The following is a 23,968-nucleotide window of genomic DNA, read 5'->3' on the forward strand; positions in this document are numbered from 1 at the left end:
CCCTTAGGCAGCCCTGGAGTGGGGCTATGGGGTGAGGGTCCTGTCCTCACTAGAAAAGTCATTGGAGGCATAGGCACACTATTGCCCCTGCCCTGGGGTATAACACATTCATTGTGCATCACCAGAAACAAACACTTGTTTATATACATAAGTATAAGGGTACTCCTAGGCTGTGGAGTACCACATCTGCTCCACCTTTATCATATGTGACACTGGTGTCTGCTCCACCTGTATGTATATGTAACACTGGAATCTAACCTACCTGTATGATGTTAATGAGGTACCATAGCTTGCTCTACCGGTATAATAATAGTTAATACCATTACCTGCTGCCAGACACAACAATGGCCGCTATATGCCTCTTCCTACTCTACTCTTCCCTAGTGGGACTGTCCCCCGGACGTTGCTCCTCTGATATATTTCTAGCTATGGCAACTAACTGCCCCGCCCTCCGCTCAATCCCCTCAGTGCGGTGATTGGCAGAAGCAAGTAGCCAATCAGGCGGCACACAGTAGGAAGAACGTCCTGTAACTAAGAAGCCACCTGCACCTGCCGCTCACAGCTTCATCACTAGAGTAACAAAAGTATAGTGTAATGATGTCCTCATGTACGGTGACCGGCGGCCATATTCTTATAGTCTACTAGTCACAGAGCAGAGGGGGCGGGGCCACAGGGGATCTAGCTGCCATTTTGTCATAGACATTCCTGACAACCGGAGCCAGGTAACGTGTCCTGTATATATTATATTATTATTATATAGGGGAGAGGGGACTGTACAGTGATATATGAGGGGGAATAACACAGCTCCCAGCACACACTGATATGTGGTATTATTATTATATAGGGGGAGAGGGGACTGTACAGTGATATATGAGGGGGAATAACACAGCTCCCAGCACACACTGATATGTGGTATTATTATTATATAGGGGGAGAGGGGACTGTACAGTGATATATGAGGGGGAATAACACAGCTCCCAGCACACACTGATATGTGGTATTATTATTATATAGGGGGAGAGGGGACTGTACAGTGATATATGAGGGGGAATAACACAGCTCCCAGCACACACTGATATGTGGTATTATTATTATATAGGGGGAGAGGACTGTACAGTGATATATGAGGGGGGATAACACAGCTCCCAGCACACACTGATATGTGGTATTATTATTATATAGGGGAGAGGGGACTGTACAGTGATATATGAGGGGGAATAACAGAGCTCCCAGCACACACTGATATGTGGTGTTATTATTATATAGGGGGAGAGGACTGTACAGTGATATATGAGGGGGAATGACACAGCTCCCAGCACACACTGGTATGTGGTATTATTCTATAGGGGAGAAGGGACTGTACAGTACACATCAATTATGCCATTTTCCTCCACTTTGCAATTTATCACTCCAAAAGTAACATGTCATTATTGGGCAAGTTACACTATTTAAAAAATTCATATTGCCAAATAAGTCCTTAAGGAGGGTGTTCCATTGTTTCTTAACTAAGTCCTGACATTTTTACCTTTATATAGGTATTTTCCACAACTTTTTAACTGCTTAGGAGGTGATAGCTAATTCGCAAAAAATGTTATGTAGAATTCGCACCTGTGAAAAGCGCATTTAATAGGATTGCGCAAAAAGTATTTGTTAGCACCATAAGCCATTTTTCATGAAAAAGAAGCATATCGGGTCTAATTGAATTCTCCTCTTAATGTGATTGTGGACATGAAAATCTAAAATTTTCTGGAATGATATAACAAAAGGCAATAATAATAATTCTCTTTAATTCATCCCTTTGTAACAAAATGAAAGTTGAGCAATTTGAATAAAAGAGGTGTCTGGGAGGAACAAGGCGCCTGGGGCCTTGCCGTTTTATATTTCTGGATCTGAAATGCAGAGAATTGTTAGCTGGCTAATTCTAGCCCCCAGCCGCCATTTGTGGTGGTTTGTTCTTCAGCAACAAAGGATTGTGTGACTGCGTCTGAGGTACCTTATGTAGCTGGATCTGAGAAACACTGACCAGATCTCCATAGCTCGGGGAGGAGGGCTTACTGGTCACATGGTGTTTCCTACCTGAGTATGTGACTTGTACTCTGATATTTATTGTATATAATATTGATATTCCTATATAATTCAGCTGTAAGGAACCAGAGAGTCCATACTAAACTTCCCGTGAGAGTCCTGTATAAATCATTGAGGATGGACAAGGACAAGAGTCACATGACTGAGAGAATAATAGATCTCACACTGGAGATCATCTACCTGCTGACTGGGGAGGTGAGGTGGTCTAGGAATGTCACAGTGACCTCACTTATATCTATAGTAATAATACAGGGACATGACTGGGGAGATGAGGGGATCTGGGAGTGCCACAGTGACATCACTTATATCTATAGTAATAATACAGGGACATGACTGGGGAGGTGAGGGGATCTGGGTGTGTCACAGTGACATCACTTATATCTATAGTAATAATACAGGGACATGACTGGGGATGTGAGAGGATCTGGGGGTGTCACAGTGACATCACTTATATCTATAGTAATAATACAGGGACATGACTGGGGAGGAAAGAGGACCTGGGAGTGTCACAGTGACATCACTTTTACCTATATTAATAATACAGGGACATGACTGGGGAGGTAAGGGGATCTGGGGGTGTTACAGTGACATCACTTTTACCTATATTAATACTACAGGGACATGACTGGGGAGGTGAGGGGATCTGGGAGTGTCAGTGACATCACATATCTATATTAATAATACAGGGACATGACTTGAGAGTTGAGGGGATCTGTGAGTGTCACAGTGACATCACTTATATCAATAGTAATAATACAGGGACATTACTGGGGAGATGGGATCTGGGAGTGTCAGTGACATCACTTATATCTATAGTAATAATACAGGTACATGACTGGGGAGGTGAGAGAGTCTGGGAGTGTCACAGTGACATCACTTATATCTATAGTAATAATACAGGGACATGACTGGGGAGGTGAGAGAGTCTGGGAGTGTCACAGTGACATCGCTTATATCTATAGTAATAATACAGGGACATGACTGGGGAGGTGAGAGAGTCTGGGAGTGTCACTGTGACATCATTTATATCTATAGTTGTAAGACAGGGACATGACTGCGGAGTTGAAGGGATCTTGGAGTGTCACAGTGATGTCACATCTATAGTAATAATACAGAGAGATATAGTATCAGTGCCTCAGTACTCACAGGAGCTGAGATATATCACATTGCTCACGGCATCTTGTTTTGTTTCTTTTCTATCACTGAAATCAAGATGGCAGGAGATGTGCTATATTCTGTCCACTTTCCTATATATAGTATACAGTTACAGAATAAAAGGAGTATTCAATATGAAACGTTAACTTCACTGTCGAAGTTAACGTTTCATATCGGAGTTTTTCCCTGCATTAAAGTATCAGGCGCGCTCCCGCCTATCCCCGTATTCAATATAAAATTAACGAAAGCGGGAGCCTCCGAAGTTGGATTTGCGTAAAGTTACGAATTTTTCCTTAAAATAATTGTAAGATCCCCCTAAAGTTGTAAAAACATGGGGGATCACTATGGGTACCCCCGTTTTAGCCTTTAAATGAAAGTCGGGGATTTAAATAGCCGCAGCAGGTTTTTTTTTCCCGGCATTGAAGAAGTGATGCAGAAGAGCACTTAGGTTATTTTTTTTCGTTTTTTTAAGTGGTCCCATCAAATTTGGGGTACATGAAAATGGGTACTAGCATATTTTGATGTCCCTAAAGTTAGTTTTTAAAAATTCTGCAATTGTGCACCTGCCGCTAATAATCTATTCTAGAATACACCTGCCGCTAATAATCTATTCTAGAAAACACCTGCCGCTAATAATCTATTCTAGAATACACCTGCCGCTAATAATCTATTCTAGAATACACCTGCCGCTAATAATCTATTCTAGAATACACCTGCCGCTAATAATCTATTCTAGAATACACCTGCCGCTAATAATCTATTCTATAATACACCTGCCGCTAATAATCTATTCTAGAATACACCTGCCGCTATAAATCTATTCTAGAATTCACCTGCCGCTAATAATCTATTCTAGAAAACACCTGCCGCTAATAATCTATTCTAGAATACACCTGCCGCTAATAATCTATTCTAGAATACACGTGCCACTAATAGCCTATTCTAGAAAACACCTGCCACTAATAGCCTATTCTAGAAAACATCTGCCGCTAATAATCTATTCTAGAATACATCTGCCGCATCCTTACAGAATAGCCCTGAACCTATTTCCCTATTGTTAAACAATTTTTTCCCATTTTTTTTTTGTCACCCCAATTTTTAAACTCATTTTTTGGGGTGTCCCTATTTTTATTTTAAACTTTTTTTGACACAGTTCTTTTTTAAATGTCATTCCCAGGGGTGCAGGCTATTTTTTTTAAGCCTGCACCCCTAAACCCCAATTCTGCACTTTTTTCGACACCTATTCAATGGTGAAAAGTTATCGCCGTTTTTTATCAAAGACTTTTAAAAACTGCGATAAGTCTTTGAAATACGGTGTAAAAGTAAAACCTGCGATAATGACATCATACCTCCGATATTAACGCAAAAACGATGTTTTCGCTCCCATATTGAATACCCCTGTAAATGTTTTATTTGTAAGACTGACCTTTCTTGCATATTGTGCACTGATGACAATAAACTGCTACATGAGTATAATTTTACCCTTTTATTGATATCTCTCCCAATACACAGGATTACACAGTAGTGAAGAAGACATCCGGTGAGTGTGAGACTCCCAGCAGCCGTCCCCATATGTCAGGAGGACTGAGCAGGACCCAGAGCCCCATCACGGTGCCTCCACCTCACTCACTGATACATGAGAGACACAATGACCAGAAGATCCTGGAACTCACCAACAAGATCATTCAGCTGCTGACTGGAGAGGTGACTGCTGGGAATGGGACATTATACAGTAACACCAGGGGATGTGTCTGGGTGATGACTGGAGAGGTGACTGCTGGGAATGGGACATTATACAGTAACACCAGGGGAAGTGTCTGGGTGATGACTGGAGAGGTGACTGCTGGGAATGGGACATTATACAGTAACACCAGGGAATGTGTCTGGGTGATGACTGGGGAGGTGACTGCTGGAAATGGGACATTATACAGTAACACCAGGGGATGTGTATGGGTGATGACTGGAGAGGTGACTGCTGGGAATGGGACATTATACAGTAACACCAGAGGAAGTGTCTGGGTGATGACTGGAGAGGTGACTGCTGGGAATGGGACATTATACAGTAACACCAGGGAATGTGTCTGGGTGATGACTGGGGAGGTGACTGCTGGGAATGGGACATTATACAGTAACACCAGGGGATGTGTCTGGGTGATGACTGGAGAGGTGACTGCTGGGAATGGGACATTATACAGTAACACCAGGGGATGTGTCTGGGTGATTACTGGAGAGGTAACTGCTGGGAATGGGACATTATACAGTAACACCAGGGGATGTGTCTGGGTGATGACTGGAGAGGTGACTGCTGGGAATACGGTGACTGCTGGGAATACGGTAACACCAGGGGATGTGTCTGGGTGATGACTGTACCATTGTGTGTGTCAGGTTCCTATAAGTTGTCAGGATGTCACTGTCTATGTCTCCGTGCAGGAGGGGGAGCATATAGAGGAACACAGGGGTCTGTACAAGGATGTAATGATGGAGAATCACCGGCCTCTCGCATCACTGGGTAAGAGGAGACCGTCATTTATTTTCTACTTCAGGGTCCATAGGGTATCCAAAGGATACCTTGGGGTATAGGTGATGACGTCAGGCATCCGGCACCATAGAGTTAAGTTTTCAGTCCTCCCAGGATGCACTAGGGTCCCCCTCCTATACCCCGCCCAAGAGCCAAGGCATCTCAGTTTAGTTTGGTGCCCGGCCGGAGTCGGGTGCACCTGTTGGAGTGGGGGCTAAGAAGAGTCCCTGAAGTTTTCTTCAAGCAGCTGTGGCTGCACATCTGGAAGTACAGCATGGACAGTCAGTCCTGACGTCCATGCTGTCTTCCCTACACCCCCGCCGGTACCAGAACGCCGGTACCGATCCGGGGATGCTGGTAAGCATCTGGGGTCACAGCTAGCGGTGACCCCAGATGTTCAGCACCATGGCCGGAATCAAGGGGGACCCCAAGGTAAGCAGCGGGGTCCCGCGGTGGCTCCCTGGGGACTGGCTGCAGCGTGGAGCCAGGTATATAACCTGCGCTTCCACTACCCCCTGGGACAGCAGACCGCAGCAGAGCGGTAGCGCTGCGGCGTCCCGGGGGTTAAATGCATGCCAGGGGAGCGCGCCTTCCCTGTCTCACAGCCGGCGCCTCCTCCGCTGCACACAGCCCTCTCTGCACACGCCGACTGGCCCTGTGGCAGCGCTCCTCCCCCAGGCCAGCCTCCTCTAAGCTCCTCGGCGGCCATCTTCACAACCGCATGGTGAACGCTGCTGGAAGCCTGGAATCAGAGGCATCGTGGTCTGGGTCCCCCCGCATACCTCTCCTCCGATTTGGTACAGGTCTGTGTATGCAGCGCTATTGTCCTACCAGACTCTGTGTCTAGGTAGTTGAGAATAAGAGCTGATAGTGCAGGAATTGATTTTTCTTTGCATTGTATGTGACTGTGCTAGCGCTGCTGCCTGTACTTTTCTTCTATTACTGTCAGCCTTATTACTGTCCCTGTCTTTCTGCTAAAGCCCTTGTGGTGCGGTGCTGCAGGGTGGTCTCTCACTATACGAACAGGTATTGTTGAGAGGGGTCACATATTTACCATTATGTCTGAGAGTGATTTCCCTGTACAGCTTCGGTGTGCTACGTGCAAGGCACCTATAGCGGAGGGGGAGGGTAGCGCGGAAGGTCTATGCCGTCCGTGTTATTTATTGGCGCGACCTATTACGGTCACAGCACCGGTACAGGAGCCGCCCTGGGCTTGTTTCGCCAAGGCGCTTACAACCCTCGTGGGCCAGTTAGCTCCGCAGCCTCCATTCACTCAGATGGGATTGTCCCAGCAGTCAGTGGTGTCGTCACCCATGCAGGGTTTCCCGAGACAATTAATGGTACCCCACGGTCTCCTTATTTCCCCTCCTCAGATCTCTCATGAGCCTGCGTGGGTTAATTCGTTAACAAGCTCTGTACAGCAGTTGTCAGACGTGTTGCAGGGGGAGTCTGTGATGCGGCCCCATAAGCGGCCGGTGGCGTCTCAGTCCGCTCCTTATGAGGATGACGATGGGACGTCCGATGATGGGGAGATTCTGGATCTTTCTGACCAGGAACCTCCCCGTCCTAAAGAGTCGGACGCTAAGTCTATGGTGTATATACCTGGCCTTATTCGTGCAGTCCGGACTGCTTTAGTTATTGAGGATGAGGAACCTCCGGTATCTAAGTCCAAATACGCCTTTTTCAAGGAGGTTAAAGGAGATGCCACAGTGTTTCCTCTTTCGGGACAATTAGTTGACCACCTAGAGGAAGCGTGGAAACAGCCAGGCAAACGATATCAGCCTCAAATGCGTTTAGCAGTGGCGTATCCGTTTGCGGACAATTATTTTGCTAAGTGGGAATCACCTCCACAGGTGGATTCTCATGTGACACGCCTTGTCCGTAGTGCCATGTTACCCATGCCATCCATGTCCTCCCTTAAGGATGCTACGGACCGCAAGGTAGAGATCTGCCTGAAGTCCGTCTATTCCCTTGCAGGGGGGGCAGCACGGCCAGCTATGGCCATTTGCTGGGTCGCCAGAGCTATGGAGCGCTGGGCTGATAAGTTGGAGGCGTCCTTCGATCCCGACTGTTCGGCTGAGCAGGCAGAGTTGATAGGCAATCTCCGGGATTCGGCCACTTATATCAACGAAGCGGTCTTAGATATTAGTACCCTGGCGTCTCGAATTTCTTCGGCAGCGGTGGCTGCTCGTCGCACTTTGTGGTTGCGATCCTGGAAGGCGGATGCTGATTCCAAAAAGGGTTTGGAGGCATTGCCTTTTAACGGAGAGGTTCTCTTTGGTCCGGACCTGGACAAGATTATAGCCACGCTGGCGGCAGCTAAATCAGCATGTCTCCAGTCGGCTGCTGTTCCTTCTGGTTCAGGTACATCGTCCTTTCGGCCTTACAGGGCCCAGGGTAGGCCCTGTAAGGCCAGTCTTTTCCCCGTCAGGCTGGCCCCAAAAAATCGTCCAAGCCCCGGAAGCAGGCCTGGAGTACCAGACGTCCGGCCCCTAAGCCAGATGACAAGCCTGCGGCCTGACGGTCCGGGCCTCCCTTTGGGGGATCCCAAAGTGGGAGGCCGTCTGCTGCAGTTCGCCCTGTGTTGGTCGGTCACCACGACAGACACTTGGGTTCTCGAGGTGGTCTCACACGGGTATGCCCTCTCCTTCCGGCACAGACCCCCTGCTCGATTCTTCACCACGGGTCTACCATCAGACCGGAACAAAGCCATGGAGCTGCGGAAGGTTTTGCACGCTATGCTCCAGGCTGGAGTTATAGTGCCTATTATCCCAGAGGGGCCAGGGTTTCTATTCCAATCTCTTTTTGGTGCAGAAACCCAATGGGTCATTTTGTCCGATTCTCAACCCCAAAGCTCTCAACAAATCTTTGCGGGTACCGAAGTATTGGATGGAGACCCTACGGTCCATCATTCTGGCGCTGGAACCTGGGGACTACATGGTGTCATTGGACATACAGGACGCTTACCTGCATGTCCCTATTCTTTTGCGCCATCAGCAGTTCCTCAGGTTTGCAATCCGCAGCGACCACTTCCAGTTCCGGGCGTTACCTTTTGGCCTGGCGACAGCACCACGTGTTTTCACCAAGGTGATGGCGGTCATGGCAGCTTCCCTGCGGCTGCAGGGGGTCCGCATGTTGCCGTACTTGGACGACCTTCTCTTAGTGGCAGGATCTCCGGAGCTCCTTCTCCGACACTTGGACCTGACCATTACACTACTGCAACGACACGGCTGGTTGATAAACTGGCAGAAGTCCACCCTGATCCCGTCTCAGCGAATTCTGCACCTTGGAGCCTTATTGGACTCGGGACAGCAAAGGATCTTTGTGACGGGGGAAAAGATCGCTGCCTTACAGTCGAGGGTACGCATTTGTCTGCAGAGCCGCCGGGTGTCTCTGCACTCGGCGATGAGGTTACTGGGCTCCATGGTGTTGGTATTCGACATGGTGGAATATGCCCAGTTTCACTCAAGACCTCTGCAGCACCTGATCCTGTCCAAATGGAATGGACTGCCTCAGTCTCTGAAATTCCAGTCGATAGTGCTCACTCCGGAGGTTCGCCTGTCCCTTGCCTGGTGGTTGCAGACGACCCATCTCAACAGGGGTCGTCCGTTCTGGGTGGCGAATTGGGTCCTATTGACAACGGACGCCAGTCTTCGGGGCTGGGGAGCAGTTTCGGGTCCACAGTTGTTCCAGGGCAGGTGGACTCCGGCGGAAGCGGATCTTCCAATAAACATCTTGGAACTCCGAGCGGTTTTCAATGCTCTCCAGCAGGCACATCGGGTTCTCCAGGGTCGCCCAGTGCTGGTCCAGTCGGACAACGCTACCACCGTGGCCTACATAAACCGGCAAGGAGGAACCCGAAGTCGGGCGGCTCTCGTAGAGGTGTCTATCCTGGTATGGGGGGAGCGCAATCTTCCGGCCATATCAGCGGTCTTCATCCCGGGAGTGCTAAACTGGGAGGCCGACTTTCTCAGTCGCCAGGACGTTCATCCGGGGGAGTGGTCCCTGCACCCGGACGTTTTTCAACTGCTGGTGGACAGGTGGGGTCTTCCGGAGATCGACCTCATGGCGTCCCGGCACAACAACAAGTTGCCGGTGTACGGGTCTCGCACAAGAGACGAAGGGGCGTCTCTGGTGGATGCTCTGTCCGTCCGGTGGACGTTCCGGTTTGCTTATCTCTTTCCTCCGGTTTCCCTTCTTCCACGGGTAATCCGGAAATTCAAACAGGAAGGAGGGACGCTTCTGTTGATAGCTCCCGCATGGCCCAGACGGCACTGGTTCTCAGATCTTCAGGGTCTGTCCGTGGACAGTCCTCTGCGGTTGCTGCTACGTCCGGACCTTCTGTCACAGGGTCCTTGTCGTCACCCGGACCTGACTCTGCTGTCTTTGACGGCGTGGCTGTTGAGACGGCCATGTTTAGGTCCAGGGGGTTTTCCAGCTCTGTAGTGCGGACCATGCTAAGAGCTCGGAAACCGTCTTCCGCGAGAATATACCATCGCGTGTGGCATACGTTCTTCCAGTGGTGTCGACCGAGAGGTTATGCACAACGGGAGTTTCGTCTGTCTCGGGTACTCGCTTTCCTACAGGCGGGACTGGACCATGGGCTTCGCCTTGCTTCTTTGAAGGTGCAGGTTTCTGCCCTGTCTGTCTGGTTTCACCGTAGGATTGCTGCAATCCCAGATGTACGCACCTTTATGCAGGGCGTTCTGCGTATTCAGCCGCCTTTTGTTCCACCTGTGGCGCCTTGGGACTTGATTGTGGTCCTGAGGGCTCTCCAAGGACCGCCGTTTGAACCACTGGGCTCAGTGGATCTTAAATGGCTAACAGCTAAGACTGTTTTCCTTCTGGCCATAGCTTCGGCCAGACGTGTTTCTGATTTAGGGGCTCTCTCTTGTAGACCCCCTTTCTTGATTTTTCATGGGAACAGGGCAGTGCTGCGCAATCGTCCTGAATTTCTTCCCAAAGTTGTTTCCCAGTTTCATATTAACGAGGAAATAGTTGTTCCGGCCTTTAACTCACCTGGCCTTTCAGTGGGTGAGGCCACTTTGGATGTTGTGCGGGCCTTAAGGACTTATGTTGACCGCACTTCTTCGTTTAGGAAGTCGGACGACTTGTTTGTCCTCTATGGCTTCCGTAAAAAGGGTTGGCCTGCTTCAAAGCAAACTTTGGCAGCCTGGAGCCGTATGGCTATTTCTGAAGCTTATCTTCATGTAGGCCTGCCGGTTCCTCCTTCTGTGAAGGCTCATTCCACTAGGTCTGTGGGTCCTTCGTGGGCAGCTCGACGTGGTGCCTCTGCAGTCCAGATCTGCAAGGCTGCTACGTGGTCCTCTGTCCATACCTTCGTGAGGTATTACAGGTTTGACACCTTCGCCTCTCAGGATGCTTCCTTCGGGCGGCGGATTCTCCTTTCAGCACAGGAGCGTCCCCACCCTTAAAGGATACTGCTTTGGGACATCCCCAAGGTATCCTGTGGATACCCTATGGACTCTGAAGTAGAAAATATGAGATATGGTAAGAACTTACCCTTGTTATCTCTATTTCTACGAAGTCCATAGGGTTCCACAGGACTCCCGCCCTGTCGCACCTGTGCTGCAGATGGGCTTTGCTCTGATCACCGGTTTTTCCGTCTCCCTTTAGTGAGAATGTGATTCTTGTGTGTATCCAGATCTTTGTTCTCTCTCTTCCTTCTCCTCCTCCGGCCTATGGCTTGGTAACTAACTGAGATGCCTTGGCTCGGGGGTGGGGTATAGGAGGGGGACCCTAGTGCATCCTGGGAGGACTGAAAACTTAACTCTATGGTGCCCGATGCCTGACGTCATCACCTATACCCCAAGGTATCCTGTGGAACCCTATGGACTTCGTAGAAATAGAGATAACAAGGGTAAGTTCTTACCATATCTCATATTATACAGGGGAGAGCAGGTATGGGGGCCCCCTATATATACACATCACCTGATAATCACATATATACAATGTACTCAGTCACTGTGTGTCTCCTACAGATGGATCCAGTAACAGAAATACCCCAGAGAGATGTCCCCGTCCTCTTTATTCACAGGAGTGTACAGATCAGAATCACAGGACCCCACAGGGGCATCAGGTAGGTGGGATTTAGGGTCTTCTCGCCAATATACCAAAGTGACTGTCACTATATGGTCTGTATAGAAACTGTGTGTATTATTAACTAGAATTCTTTTACTTAATGTGAATTAATTAAATCTGACATTTTTTAACTGTTTTCTTGTTTTGTGGGTAACAGGGTGAAAGTCTGGCTAATATAAAGGTAGAAGATATAGAGGGAGAAGAAGAGACATCTGTGACTGATATAAAGGCAGAAGTTATAGAGGGAGAAGAAGAGACGTATGTGACTGATATGAAGGCAGAAGATATAGAGGGAGTAGAAGAGACGTATGTGACTGATATAAAGGCAGAAAATATAGAGGGAGAAGAAGAGACGTTTATATGGGGTGATCAGCAGTGTAAGGATGAGGAAATCCCTACAGATAATAGCACAGGTGAGGAAAAACACTTATTACAGAAAACTGTCACATATTTTCCTTGCTCAATCACTACAACAATTTCTTATCCTACACCCTCCTCTGTCAGTACAAACTATTAAGGAATATGTATCTGCCCAGTTGCGGAGTCAAAAGCAATCAGCCCCTTTTATGCTCCTGCTCTCCCCCCTCACATCATGTCACTGTGTGTTACCAGCCCAGAGATCTGACCAGTCTCCTCCCCACACTCTCTGGTGTATCTTATATATCAGGAACCATCAGCCCCTATTATACTCCTGCTCTCCTCCACACATCATGTCACTGTTACCAGCCCAGAGATATGACCAGTCTCCTCCCCACACTCTCTTGTGTATCTCATACATCAGGAGCCATCAGCCCCTATTATACTCCTGCTCTCCTCCTCACATCATGTCACTGTGTGTTACCAGCCCAGAGATCTGACCAGTCTCCTCCCCACACTCTCTGGTGTATCTCATACATCAGGAGCCATCAGCCCCTATTATATTCCTGCTCTCCCCCTCACATCATGTCACTGTGTGTTACCAGCCCAGAGATCTGACCAGTCTCCTCCCCACACTCTCTGGTGTATCTCATACATCAGGAGCCATCAGCCCCTATTATACTCCTGCTCTCCCCCTCACATCATGTCACTGTGTGTTACCAGCCCAGAGATCTGACCAGTCTCCTCCCCACACTCTCTGGTGTATCTCATACATCAGGAGCCATCAGCCCCTATATACTCCTGTTATCTATCATTTACACATTTTAGAAGTCAACACTTTATTGTGTGTTATGGTAGTAATACAATACAGTACATCCCACTAAGTGGTACCTAAAGCAGTCGCCATGTTGATCACCAGTCCCTTTGATCAGATGTTACCCACACAGTGTACCTTGGACAGGGCAGCAGCCCACACCTCAAGTGCTGACGGATATCAGTCACTGCAATCACCTCCTGTATGTCCATCCAGTGAAACAGCTATCAGGTGCAATGTTCTGCAGAATTATGAGGGGATCCCTAGTCCAGCAGCCTAAAACCGCCAAGGCCGGGACTTCTTCCCACTGTACCATCCTGTAATACTGTCCTGCTGGAATGAGACAAAGCTCCGCTCTCCAATATCTCCTTGTAGGAGCCTAAACTCCGCACCCCAGAGGACGGTACACAGTACTGAGCCCCAACCCCCTCCTGTCCTTTCCTTGTAATACAGCTCAGGGCCCACAATGTAGGGGTACACCCCTGTGCAGGTAACTCATTAGTGTGTGTCCTGGTATTGGGTATCCCTGCAGGGGGGCTTGGTGTGATGTACACTCCCCCTGATTACTAGTTACCCCCTGTGGTGTGAGTGCCTTAGTCTCTGAGAGTTACTAGGATAGAACAATGGGACTCAGATACCTTTCATATGTCACCTGATAATGATAATGTAACATATACACAACATGACAGCCTAATTGTACACATTACTACTCTACACCCCCTTATGTGCTGTCTATACCCCTCACCCACAGTATATGCTGCACATTACTACTATACACCCCATTATGTGCTGTCTATACCCCTCACCCACAGTATAAGCTGCACATTACTACTATACACCCCTTATGTGCTGTCTATACCTTTCACCCACAGTATATGCTGTACATTACTACTATACACCCCCTTATGTGCTGTCTATACCCCTCACCCACAGTGTATGCTGAACAGTACTACTATACACCCCCTTATGTGCTGCCTATACCCCTCACCCACAGTATATGCTGCACATTACTGCTATGCACCCCCTTATGTGCTGTCTATACCCCTCACCCACTGTATATGCTGCACATTACTACCATACGCCCCTTATGTGCTGTCTATACCCCTCACCCACAGTGTATGCTGCACATTACTACTATACACCCCTTATGTGCTGTCTATACCCCTCACCCACTGTATATGCTGCACATTACTACTATACACCCTGTATGTGCTGTCTATACCCCTCACCCACAGTATATGCTGCACATTACTACTATACACCCCCTTATGTGCTGTCTATACCCCTCACCCACAGTATATGCTGCACATTACTACTATACACCCCTTATGTGCTGTCTATACCTTTCACCCACATTATTTGCTGGACAGTACTACCATACACCCCCTTACGTGCTGCTTATACCCCTTACCTACAATATATGCTGCACATTACTACTATACACCCCCTTATGTGCTGCCTATACCCCTCGCCCACAGTATATGCTGCACATTACTACTATACATCCCATTATGTGCTGTCTATACCCCTCACCTACAGTATATGCTGCATATTACTACTATACACCCCCTTATGTGCTGTATATACCCCTCACCAACAGTATATGCTGCACATTACTACTATACATCCCATTATGTGCTGTATATACCCCTCACCTACAGTATATGCTGCATATTACTACTATACACCCCCTTATGTGCTGTCTATATCCCTCACCCACAGTATATGCTGGACAGTACTACCATACACCCCCTTACGTGCTGTTTATACCCCTTACCTACAATATATGCTGCACATTACTACTATACACCCACTTATGTGCTGCCTATACCCCTCGCCCACAGTATATGCTGCACATTACTACTATACATCCCATTATGTGCTGTATATACCCCTCACCTACAGTATATGCTGCATATTACTACTATACACCCCCTTATGTGCTGTATATACCCCTCACCCACAGTATATGCTGCACATTACTACTATACACCCCCTTATGTGCTGTATATACCCCTCACCAACAGTATATGCTGCACAGTACTACTATACACCCCCTTATGTGCTGTCTATACCCCTCACCCACAGTGTATGCTGCACATTACTACTATACACCCCCTTATGTGCTGTCTATACCCCTCACCCAAAGTATATGCTGCTCATTACTACTATACATCCCCTTATGTGCTGTCTATACCCCTCACCTACAGTATATGCTGCACATTACTACTATACACCCCTTATGTGCTGCCTATACCCCTCGCCCACAGTATATGCTGCACATTACTACTATACATCCCATTATGTGCTGTCTATACCCCTCACCTACAGTATATGCTGCATATTACTACTATACACCCCCTTATGTGCTGTATATACCCCTCACCAACAGTATATGCTGCACATTACTACTATACACCCCCTTATGTGCTGTCTATACCCCTCACCCACAGTGTATGCTGCACATTACTACTATACACCCCCTTATGTGCTGCCTATACCCCTCACCCACAGTATATGCTGCACATTACTACTATACATCCCATTATGTGCTGTCTATACCCCTCACCTACAGTATATGCTGCATATTACTACTATACACCCCTTATGTGCTGTCTATATTCCTCACCCACAGTATATGCTGCACATTACTACTATACACCCCCTTATGTGCTGTCTATACCCCTCACCCACAATATATGCTGCACATTACTACTATACACCCCCTTATGTGTTATCTATACCCCTCACCAACAGTATATGCTGCACAGTACTACTATACACCCCCTTATGTGCTGTCTATACCCCTCACCCACAGTGTATGCTGCACATTACTACTATACACCCCCTTATGTGCTGTCTATACCCCTCACCCAAAGTATATGCTGCTCATTACTACTATACATCCCCTTATGTGCTGTCTATACCCCTCACCTACAGTATAAGCTGCACATTACTACTATACACCCCTTATGTGCTGCCTATACCCCTCGCCCACAGTATATGCTGCACATTACTACTATACATCCCATTATGTGCTGTCTATACCGCTCACCTACAGTATATGCTGCATATTACTACTATACACCCCCTTATGTGCTGTATATACCCCTCACCAACAGTATATGCTGCACATTACTACTATACACCCCCTTATGTGCTGTCTATACCCCTCACCCACAGTGTGTGCTGCACATTACTACTATACACCCCCTTATGTGCTGTCTATATCCCTCGCCCACAGTATATGCTGCACATTACTACTATACATCCCATTATGTGCTGTCTATACCCCTCACCTACAGTATATGCTGCATATTACTACTATACACCCCCTTATGTGCTGTATATACCCCTCACCAACAGTATATGCTGCACATTACTACTATACACCCCCTTATGTGCTGTCTATACCCCTCACCCACAGTATATGCTGCACATTACTACTATACACCCCCTTATGTGCTGTCTATACCCCTCACCCACAGTGTATGCTGCACATTACTACTATACACCCCCTTATGTGCTGCCTATACCCCTCACCCACAGTATATGCTGTACATTACTACTATACACCCCCTTATGTGCTGCCTATACCCCTCACCCACAGTGTATGCTGCACATTACTACTATACACCCCCTTATGTGCTGCCTATACCCCTCACCCACAGTATATGCTGCACATTACTACTATACACCCCCTTATGTGCTGTCTATACCCCTCACCCACAGTGTATGCTGCACATTACTACTATACACCCCCTTATGTGCTGCCTATACCCCTCACCCACAGTATATGCTGCACATTACTACTATACACCCCCTTATGTGCTGCCTATACCCCTCACCTACAGTATATGCTGCACATTACTACTATACATCCCATTATGTGCTGTCTATACCCCTCACCCACAGTATATGCTGCACATTACTACTATACATCCCCTTATGTGCTGTCTATACCCCTCACCCACAGTATATGCTGCACATTACTACTATACACCCCCTTATGTGCTGTCTATACCCCTCACCCACAGTGTATGCTGCACAGTACTACTATACACCCCCTTATGTGCTGTCTATACCCCTCACCCACAGTATATGCTGCACATTACTACTATACACCCCCTTATGTGCTGTCTATACCCCTCACCCACAGTATATGCTGCACAGTACTACTATACACCCCTTATGTGCTGTCTATACCCCTCACCCACAGTATATGCTGCACATTACTACTATACACCCCCTTATGTGCTGCCTATACCCCTCACCCACAGTATATGCTGCACATTACTACTATACATCCCATTATGTGCTGTCTATACCCCTCACCTACAGTATATGCTGCATATTACTACTATACACCCCTTATGTGCTGTCTATATTCCTCACCCACAGTATATGCTGCACATTACTACTATACACCCCCTTATGTGCTGTCTATACCCCTCACCCACTGTATATGCTGCACATTACTACCATACGCCCCCTTACGTGCTGCTTATACCCCTTACCTACAATATATGCTGCACAGTACTACTATACACCCCTTATGTGCTGTCTATACCCCTCACCCACAGTATATGCTGCACATTACTACTATACACCCCCTTATGTGCTGCCTATACCCCTCACCCACAGTATATGCTGCACATTACTACTATACATCCCATTATGTGCTGTCTATATTCCTCACCCACAGTATATGCTGCACATTACTACTATACACCCCCTTATGTGCTGCCTATACCCCTCACCCACAGTATATGCTGCACATTACTACTATACATCCCATTATGTGCTGTCTATACCCCTCACCCACAGTATATGCTGCACAGTACTACTATACACCCCTTATGTGCTGTCTATACCCCTCACCCACAGTGTATGCTGCACATTACTACTATACACCCCTTATGTGCTGTCTATACCCCTCACCCACTGTATATGCTGCACATTACTACTATACACCCTGTATGTGCTGTCTATACCCCTCACCCACAGTATATGCTGCACATTACTACTATACACCCCCTTATGTGCTGTCTATACCCCTCACCCACAGTATATGCTGCACATTACTACTATACACCCCTTATGTGCTGTCTATACCTTTCACCCACATTATTTGCTGGACAGTACTACTATACACCCCCTTATGTGCTGCCTATACCCCTCGCCCACAGTATATGCTGCACATTACTACTATACATCCCATTATGTGCTGTCTATACCCCTCACCTACAGTATATGCTGCATATTACTACTATACACCCCCTTATGTGCTGTATATACCCCTCACCAACAGTATATGCTGCACATTACTACTATACATCCCATTATGTGCTGTATATACCCCTCACCTACAGTATATGCTGCATATTACTACTATACACCCCCTTATGTGCTGTCTATATCCCTCACCCACAGTATATGCTGGACAGTACTACCATACACCCCCTTACGTGCTGTTTATACCCCTTACCTACAATATATGCTGCACATTACTACTATACACCCACTTATGTGCTGCCTATACCCCTCGCCCACAGTATATGCTGCACATTACTACTATACATCCCATTATGTGCTGTATATACCCCTCACCTACAGTATATGCTGCATATTACTACTATACACCCCCTTATGTGCTGTATATACCCCTCACCAACAGTATATGCTGCACATTACTACTATACACCCCCTTATGTGCTGTCTATACCCCTCACCCACAGTATATGCTGCACATTACTACTATACACCCCCTTATGTGCTGTATATACCCCTCACCAACAGTATATGCTGCACAGTACTACTATACACCCCCTTATGTGCTGTCTATACCCCTCACCCACAGTGTATGCTGCACATTACTACTATACACCCCCTTATGTGCTGTCTATACCCCTCACCCAAAGTATATGCTGCTCATTACTACTATACATCCCCTTATGTGCTGTCTATACCCCTCACCTACAGTATATGCTGCACATTTCTACTATACACCCCTTATGTGCTGCCTATACCCCTCGCCCACAGTATATGCTGCACATTACTACTATACACCCCTTATGTGCTGTCTATACCCCTCACCTACAGTATATGCTGCATATTACTACTATACACCCCCTTATGTGCTGTATATACCCCTCACCAACAGTATATGCTGCACATTACTACTATACACCCCCTTATGTGCTGTCTATACCCCTCACCCACAGTGTATGCTGCACATTACTACTATACACCCCCTTATGTGCTGCCTATACCCCTCACCCACAGTATATGCTGCACATTACTACTATACATCCCATTATGTGCTGTCTATACCCCTCACCTACAGTATATGCTGCATATTACTACTATACACCCCTTATGTGCTGTCTATATTCCTCACCCACAGTATATGCTGCACAGTACTACTATACACCCCCTTATGTGCTGTCTATACCCCTCACCCACAGTATATGCTGCACATTACTACTATACACCCCCTTATGTGTTATCTATACCCCTCACCAACAGTATATGCTGCACAGTACTACTATACACCCCCTTATGTGCTGTCTATACCCCTCACCCACAGTGTATGCTGCACATTACTACTATACACCCCCTTATGTGCTGTCTATACCCCTCACCCAAAGTATATGCTGCTCATTACTACTATACATCCCCTTATGTGCTGTCTATACCCCTCACCTACAGTATAAGCTGCACATTACTACTATACACCCCTTATGTGCTGCCTATACCCCTCGCCCACAGTATATGCTGCACATTACTACTATACATCCCATTATGTGCTGTCTATACCCCTCACCTACAGTATATGCTGCATATTACTACTATACACCCCCTTATGTGCTGTATATACCCCTCACCAACAGTATATGCTGCACATTACTACTATACACCCCCTTATGTGCTGTCTATACCCCTCACCCACAGTGTGTGCTGCACATTACTACTATACACCCCTTATGTGCTGTCTATACCCCTCACCTACAGTATATGCTGCACATTACTACTATACACCCCCTTATGTGCTGTCTATATCCCTCGCCCACAGTATATGCTGCACATTACTACTATACATCCCATTATGTGCTGTCTATACCCCTCACCTACAGTATATGCTGCATATTACTACTATACACCCCCTTATGTGCTGTATATACCCCTCACCAACAGTATATGCTGCACATTACTACTATACACCCCCTTATGTGCTGTCTATACCCCTCACCCACAGTATATGCTGCACATTACTACTATACACCCCCTTATGTGCTGTCTATACCCCTCACCCACAGTGTATGCTGCACATTACTACTATACACCCCCTTATGTGCTGCCTATACCCCTCACCCACAGTATATGCTGTACATTACTACTATACACCCCCTTATGTGCTGTCTATACCCCTCACCCACAGTGTATGCTGCACATTACTACTATACACCCCCTTATGTGCTGCCTATACCCCTCACCCACAGTATATGCTGCACATTACTACTATACACCCCCTTATGTGCTGCCTATACCCCTCACCTACAGTATATGCTGCACATTACTACTATACATCCCATTATGTGCTGTCTATACCCCTCACCCACAGTATATGCTGCACATTACTACTATACATCCCCTTATGTGCTGTCTATACCCCTCACCCACAGTATATGCTGCACATTACTACTATACACCCCCTTATGTGCTGTCTATACCCCTCACCCACAGTGTATGCTGCACAGTACTACTATACACCCCCTTATGTGCTGTCTATACCCCTCACCCACAGTATATGCTGCACATTACTACTATACACCCCCTTATGTGCTGTCTATACCCCTCACCCACAGTATATGCTGCACAGTACTACTATACACCCCTTATGTGCTGTCTATACCCCTCACCCACAGTATATGCTGCACATTACTACTATACACCCCCTTATGTGCTGCCTATACCCCTCACCCACAGTATATGCTGCACATTACTACTATACATCCCATTATGTGCTGTCTATACCCCTCACCTACAGTATATGCTGCATATTACTACTATACACCCCTTATGTGCTGTCTATATTCCTCACCCACAGTATATGCTGCACATTACTACTATACACCCCCTTATGTGCTGTCTATACCCCTCACCCACAGTATATGCTGCACATTACTACTATACACCCCCTTATGTGCTGTATATACCCCTCACCAACAGTATATGCTGCACAGTACTACTATACACCCCCTTATGTGCTGTCTATACCCCTCACCCACAGTGTATGCTGCACATTACTACTATACACCCCCTTATGTGCTGTCTATACCCCTCACCCAAAGTATATGCTGCTCATTACTACTATACATCCCCTTATGTGCTGTCTATACCCCTCACCTACAGTATATGCTGCACATTACTACTATACACCCCTTATGTGCTGTATATACCCCTCACCAACAGTATATGCTGCACAGTACTACTATACACCCCCTTATGTGCTGTCTATACCCCTCACCCACAGTGTATGCTGCACATTACTACTATACACCCCCTTATGTGCTGCCTATACCCCTCACCCACAGTATATGCTGCACATTACTACTATACATCCCATTATGTGCTGTCTATACCCCTCACCCACAGTATATGCTGCACATTACTACTATACATCCCCTTATGTGCTGTCTATACCCCTCACCCACAGTATATGCTGCACATTACTACTATACACCCCCTTATGTGCTGTCTATACCCCTCACCCACAGTGTATGCTGCACAGTACTACTATACACCCCCTTATGTGCTGTCTATACCCCTCACCCACAGTATATGCTGCACATTACTACTATACACCCCCTTATGTGCTGTCTATACCCCTCACCCACAGTATATGCTGCACAGTACTACTATACACCCCTTATGTGCTGTCTATACCCCTCACCCACAGTGTATGCTGCACAAACGTACAGTCCATGAAATATACAATGCCAACTGACGAGGGCTATCACAACTGTGGTTATCTTCATATTTTAAGACAAAAGTAATTTTTTGTAAATGTATCATAATTACTTGTACTCTGGATAAAGAAACAAAACCACTAAACATTGAGAACTTAAATAATAGGAAGATTTGTTCCTAGTTAAAATAAACTGGAAATAACTCTATTTCTATGCCATTTATGTTATTTCCAACAGATGGACGCACAATCAAGAATACCTCGGAGGGAGATCTTAATTCGTGTCCACATTTTAAAATAGAAGATAATGTCACACAGGGTTCTCCAGGAGACATCCCCATTACTCTAAATTTGCATCCAGTACCTCACAGTGCAGATATATCATCTGGTCCCTGTAATCATAAGGAATGTTCCCCTGATACCTCTGATATTGCTACACACAGTACAGCTCTCAAAGGTGATAAAAAGTTTCTCTGTTCTGATTGTGGGAAATGCTTCACAAGGAAATCACATCTTGTTATACATCAGAGAAGTCACACAGGTGAGAAACCATTTTTATGCTCTGAGTGTGGGAAATGTTTTACAGACAAATCAAATCTTATACATCAAAGATGTCACACAGGTGAGAAACCATTTACATGCTCTGAGTGTGGGAAATGTTTTACTGCCAAATCATATCTTATTACACATAAGAGAACTCATACAGGAGAGAAACCAATTTCATGCTCTGAGTGTGAGAAATGTTTTACAGCTAAATCAGATCTTGTTAAACATCAAAGATGTCACACTGGTGTTAAGCCATTTCCATGCTCTGAGTGTGGGAAATTGTTTACACAGAAATCACATCTTGTTAAACATCAGAGAAGTCACACAGGTGAGAAGCCATTTCCATGTTCTGAGTGTGAGAAATGGTTTGCATGGAAATCACATCTTGTTAAACATCAGAGAAGTCACACAGGTGAAAAGCCTTTTCCATGTTCTGAGTGTTTGAAATGTTTTAAAACAAAATCAAGTCTTATTAGACATCATAGAACTCACACAGGGGATAAATCATTTCCATGTTCTGAGTGTGAGAAATGTTTTACAGCTAAATCAGATCTTGTTAGACATCAAAGATATCACACAGGGGAGAAACCTTTCCCGTGCTCTGAGTGTAAGAAATGTTTTACAGAGAAATCACATCTTGTTAGACATCAGATAACTCACACAGGGAAGAAACAATTTACATGCTCTCAGTGTGGGAAATGTTTTACACGAAAATCAAATCTTGTTACACATCAGAGAAGTCACACAGGTGAGAAACCATTTCCATGTCCTGAATGTGGGAAATGTTTTACACAGAAATCACATCTTGTTAGTCATCAGAAAAGTCACAAAGGAGAGAAACCAATTTCATGCTCTGAGTGTGGGAAATGTTTTACAGAGAAATCAGATCTGGTTACACATCAAATAATACATAAAAACGTGAGCTGATGGACATGATACACAATAATTCGTTTAAAATCTTTCGGTTAATCTTCTAATATATATAGTGCATCCGGAAAGTATTCACAACGCTTCACTTTTTCCACATTTTGTTATGTTACAGCCTTATTCCAAAATGGAATAAATTCATTTTTGTCCTCAAAATTCTACACACAATACCTCATAAAGACAACGTGTAAAAAGTTTTTTTGAGATTTTTGCAAATGTAATAAAAAAAAAACACTAAGAAATCACATGTACATACATGTACTTTGCCATGAAGCTCAAAATTTAGCTCAGGTGCATCCTGTTTCCACTGATCATCCTTGAGATGTTCCTACAGCTTAATTGGAATCCACTTGTGGTAAATTCAGTTGATTGGACATGATTTTGAAAGGCATACACCTGTCTATTTAAGGTCCCACACTTGACAGTGCATGTCAGAGCACAAACCAAGCATGAAGTCTAAGAATTTGTCTGTAGACCTCCGAGACAGGATTAT

The 23,968-nt window shown here is 46.2% G+C and overlaps 1 protein-coding gene across 1 annotated transcript; it reads left to right on the forward strand.

Moving 5' to 3' along the window:
• The first annotated feature begins 605 nt into the window (after positions 1–605).
• Positions 606–23,578, forward strand: LOC148532450 (uncharacterized). Its single transcript, XM_088467824.1, has 6 exons — positions 606–722; positions 4,753–4,944; positions 5,671–5,749; positions 11,761–11,858; positions 12,018–12,273; positions 22,241–23,578. Exons 1-6 carry the CDS (start codon positions 606–608, stop codon positions 23,473–23,475), a joined length of 1,977 nt encoding a protein of 658 aa, XP_088323950.1. The 3' UTR covers positions 23,476–23,578.
• Positions 23,579–23,968: the final 390 nt, after the last annotated feature.

The sequence above is a fragment of the Taudactylus pleione genome, unplaced genomic scaffold, assembly GCF_031769625.1.
Source record: "Taudactylus pleione unplaced genomic scaffold, aTauple2 ptg000076l, whole genome shotgun sequence".
Classification (NCBI taxonomy): Eukaryota; Metazoa; Chordata; class Amphibia; order Anura; family Myobatrachidae; genus Taudactylus; species Taudactylus pleione.

Excerpts from the sequence above, each read along its gene's own strand:
- LOC148532450 (XM_088467824.1), top strand. The coding sequence starts at position 606 with ATGTACGGTGACCGGCGGCCATATTCTTATAGTCTACTAGTCACAGAG. Across the intron at positions 4,945-5,670 it reads TTCAGCTGCTGACTGGAGAG|GAGGGGGAGCATATAGAGGA; the intron begins GTGACTGCTGGG and ends GTCTCCGTGCAG. Across the intron at positions 11,859-12,017 it reads GGACCCCACAGGGGCATCAG|GGTGAAAGTCTGGCTAATAT; the intron begins GTAGGTGGGATT and ends TGTGGGTAACAG.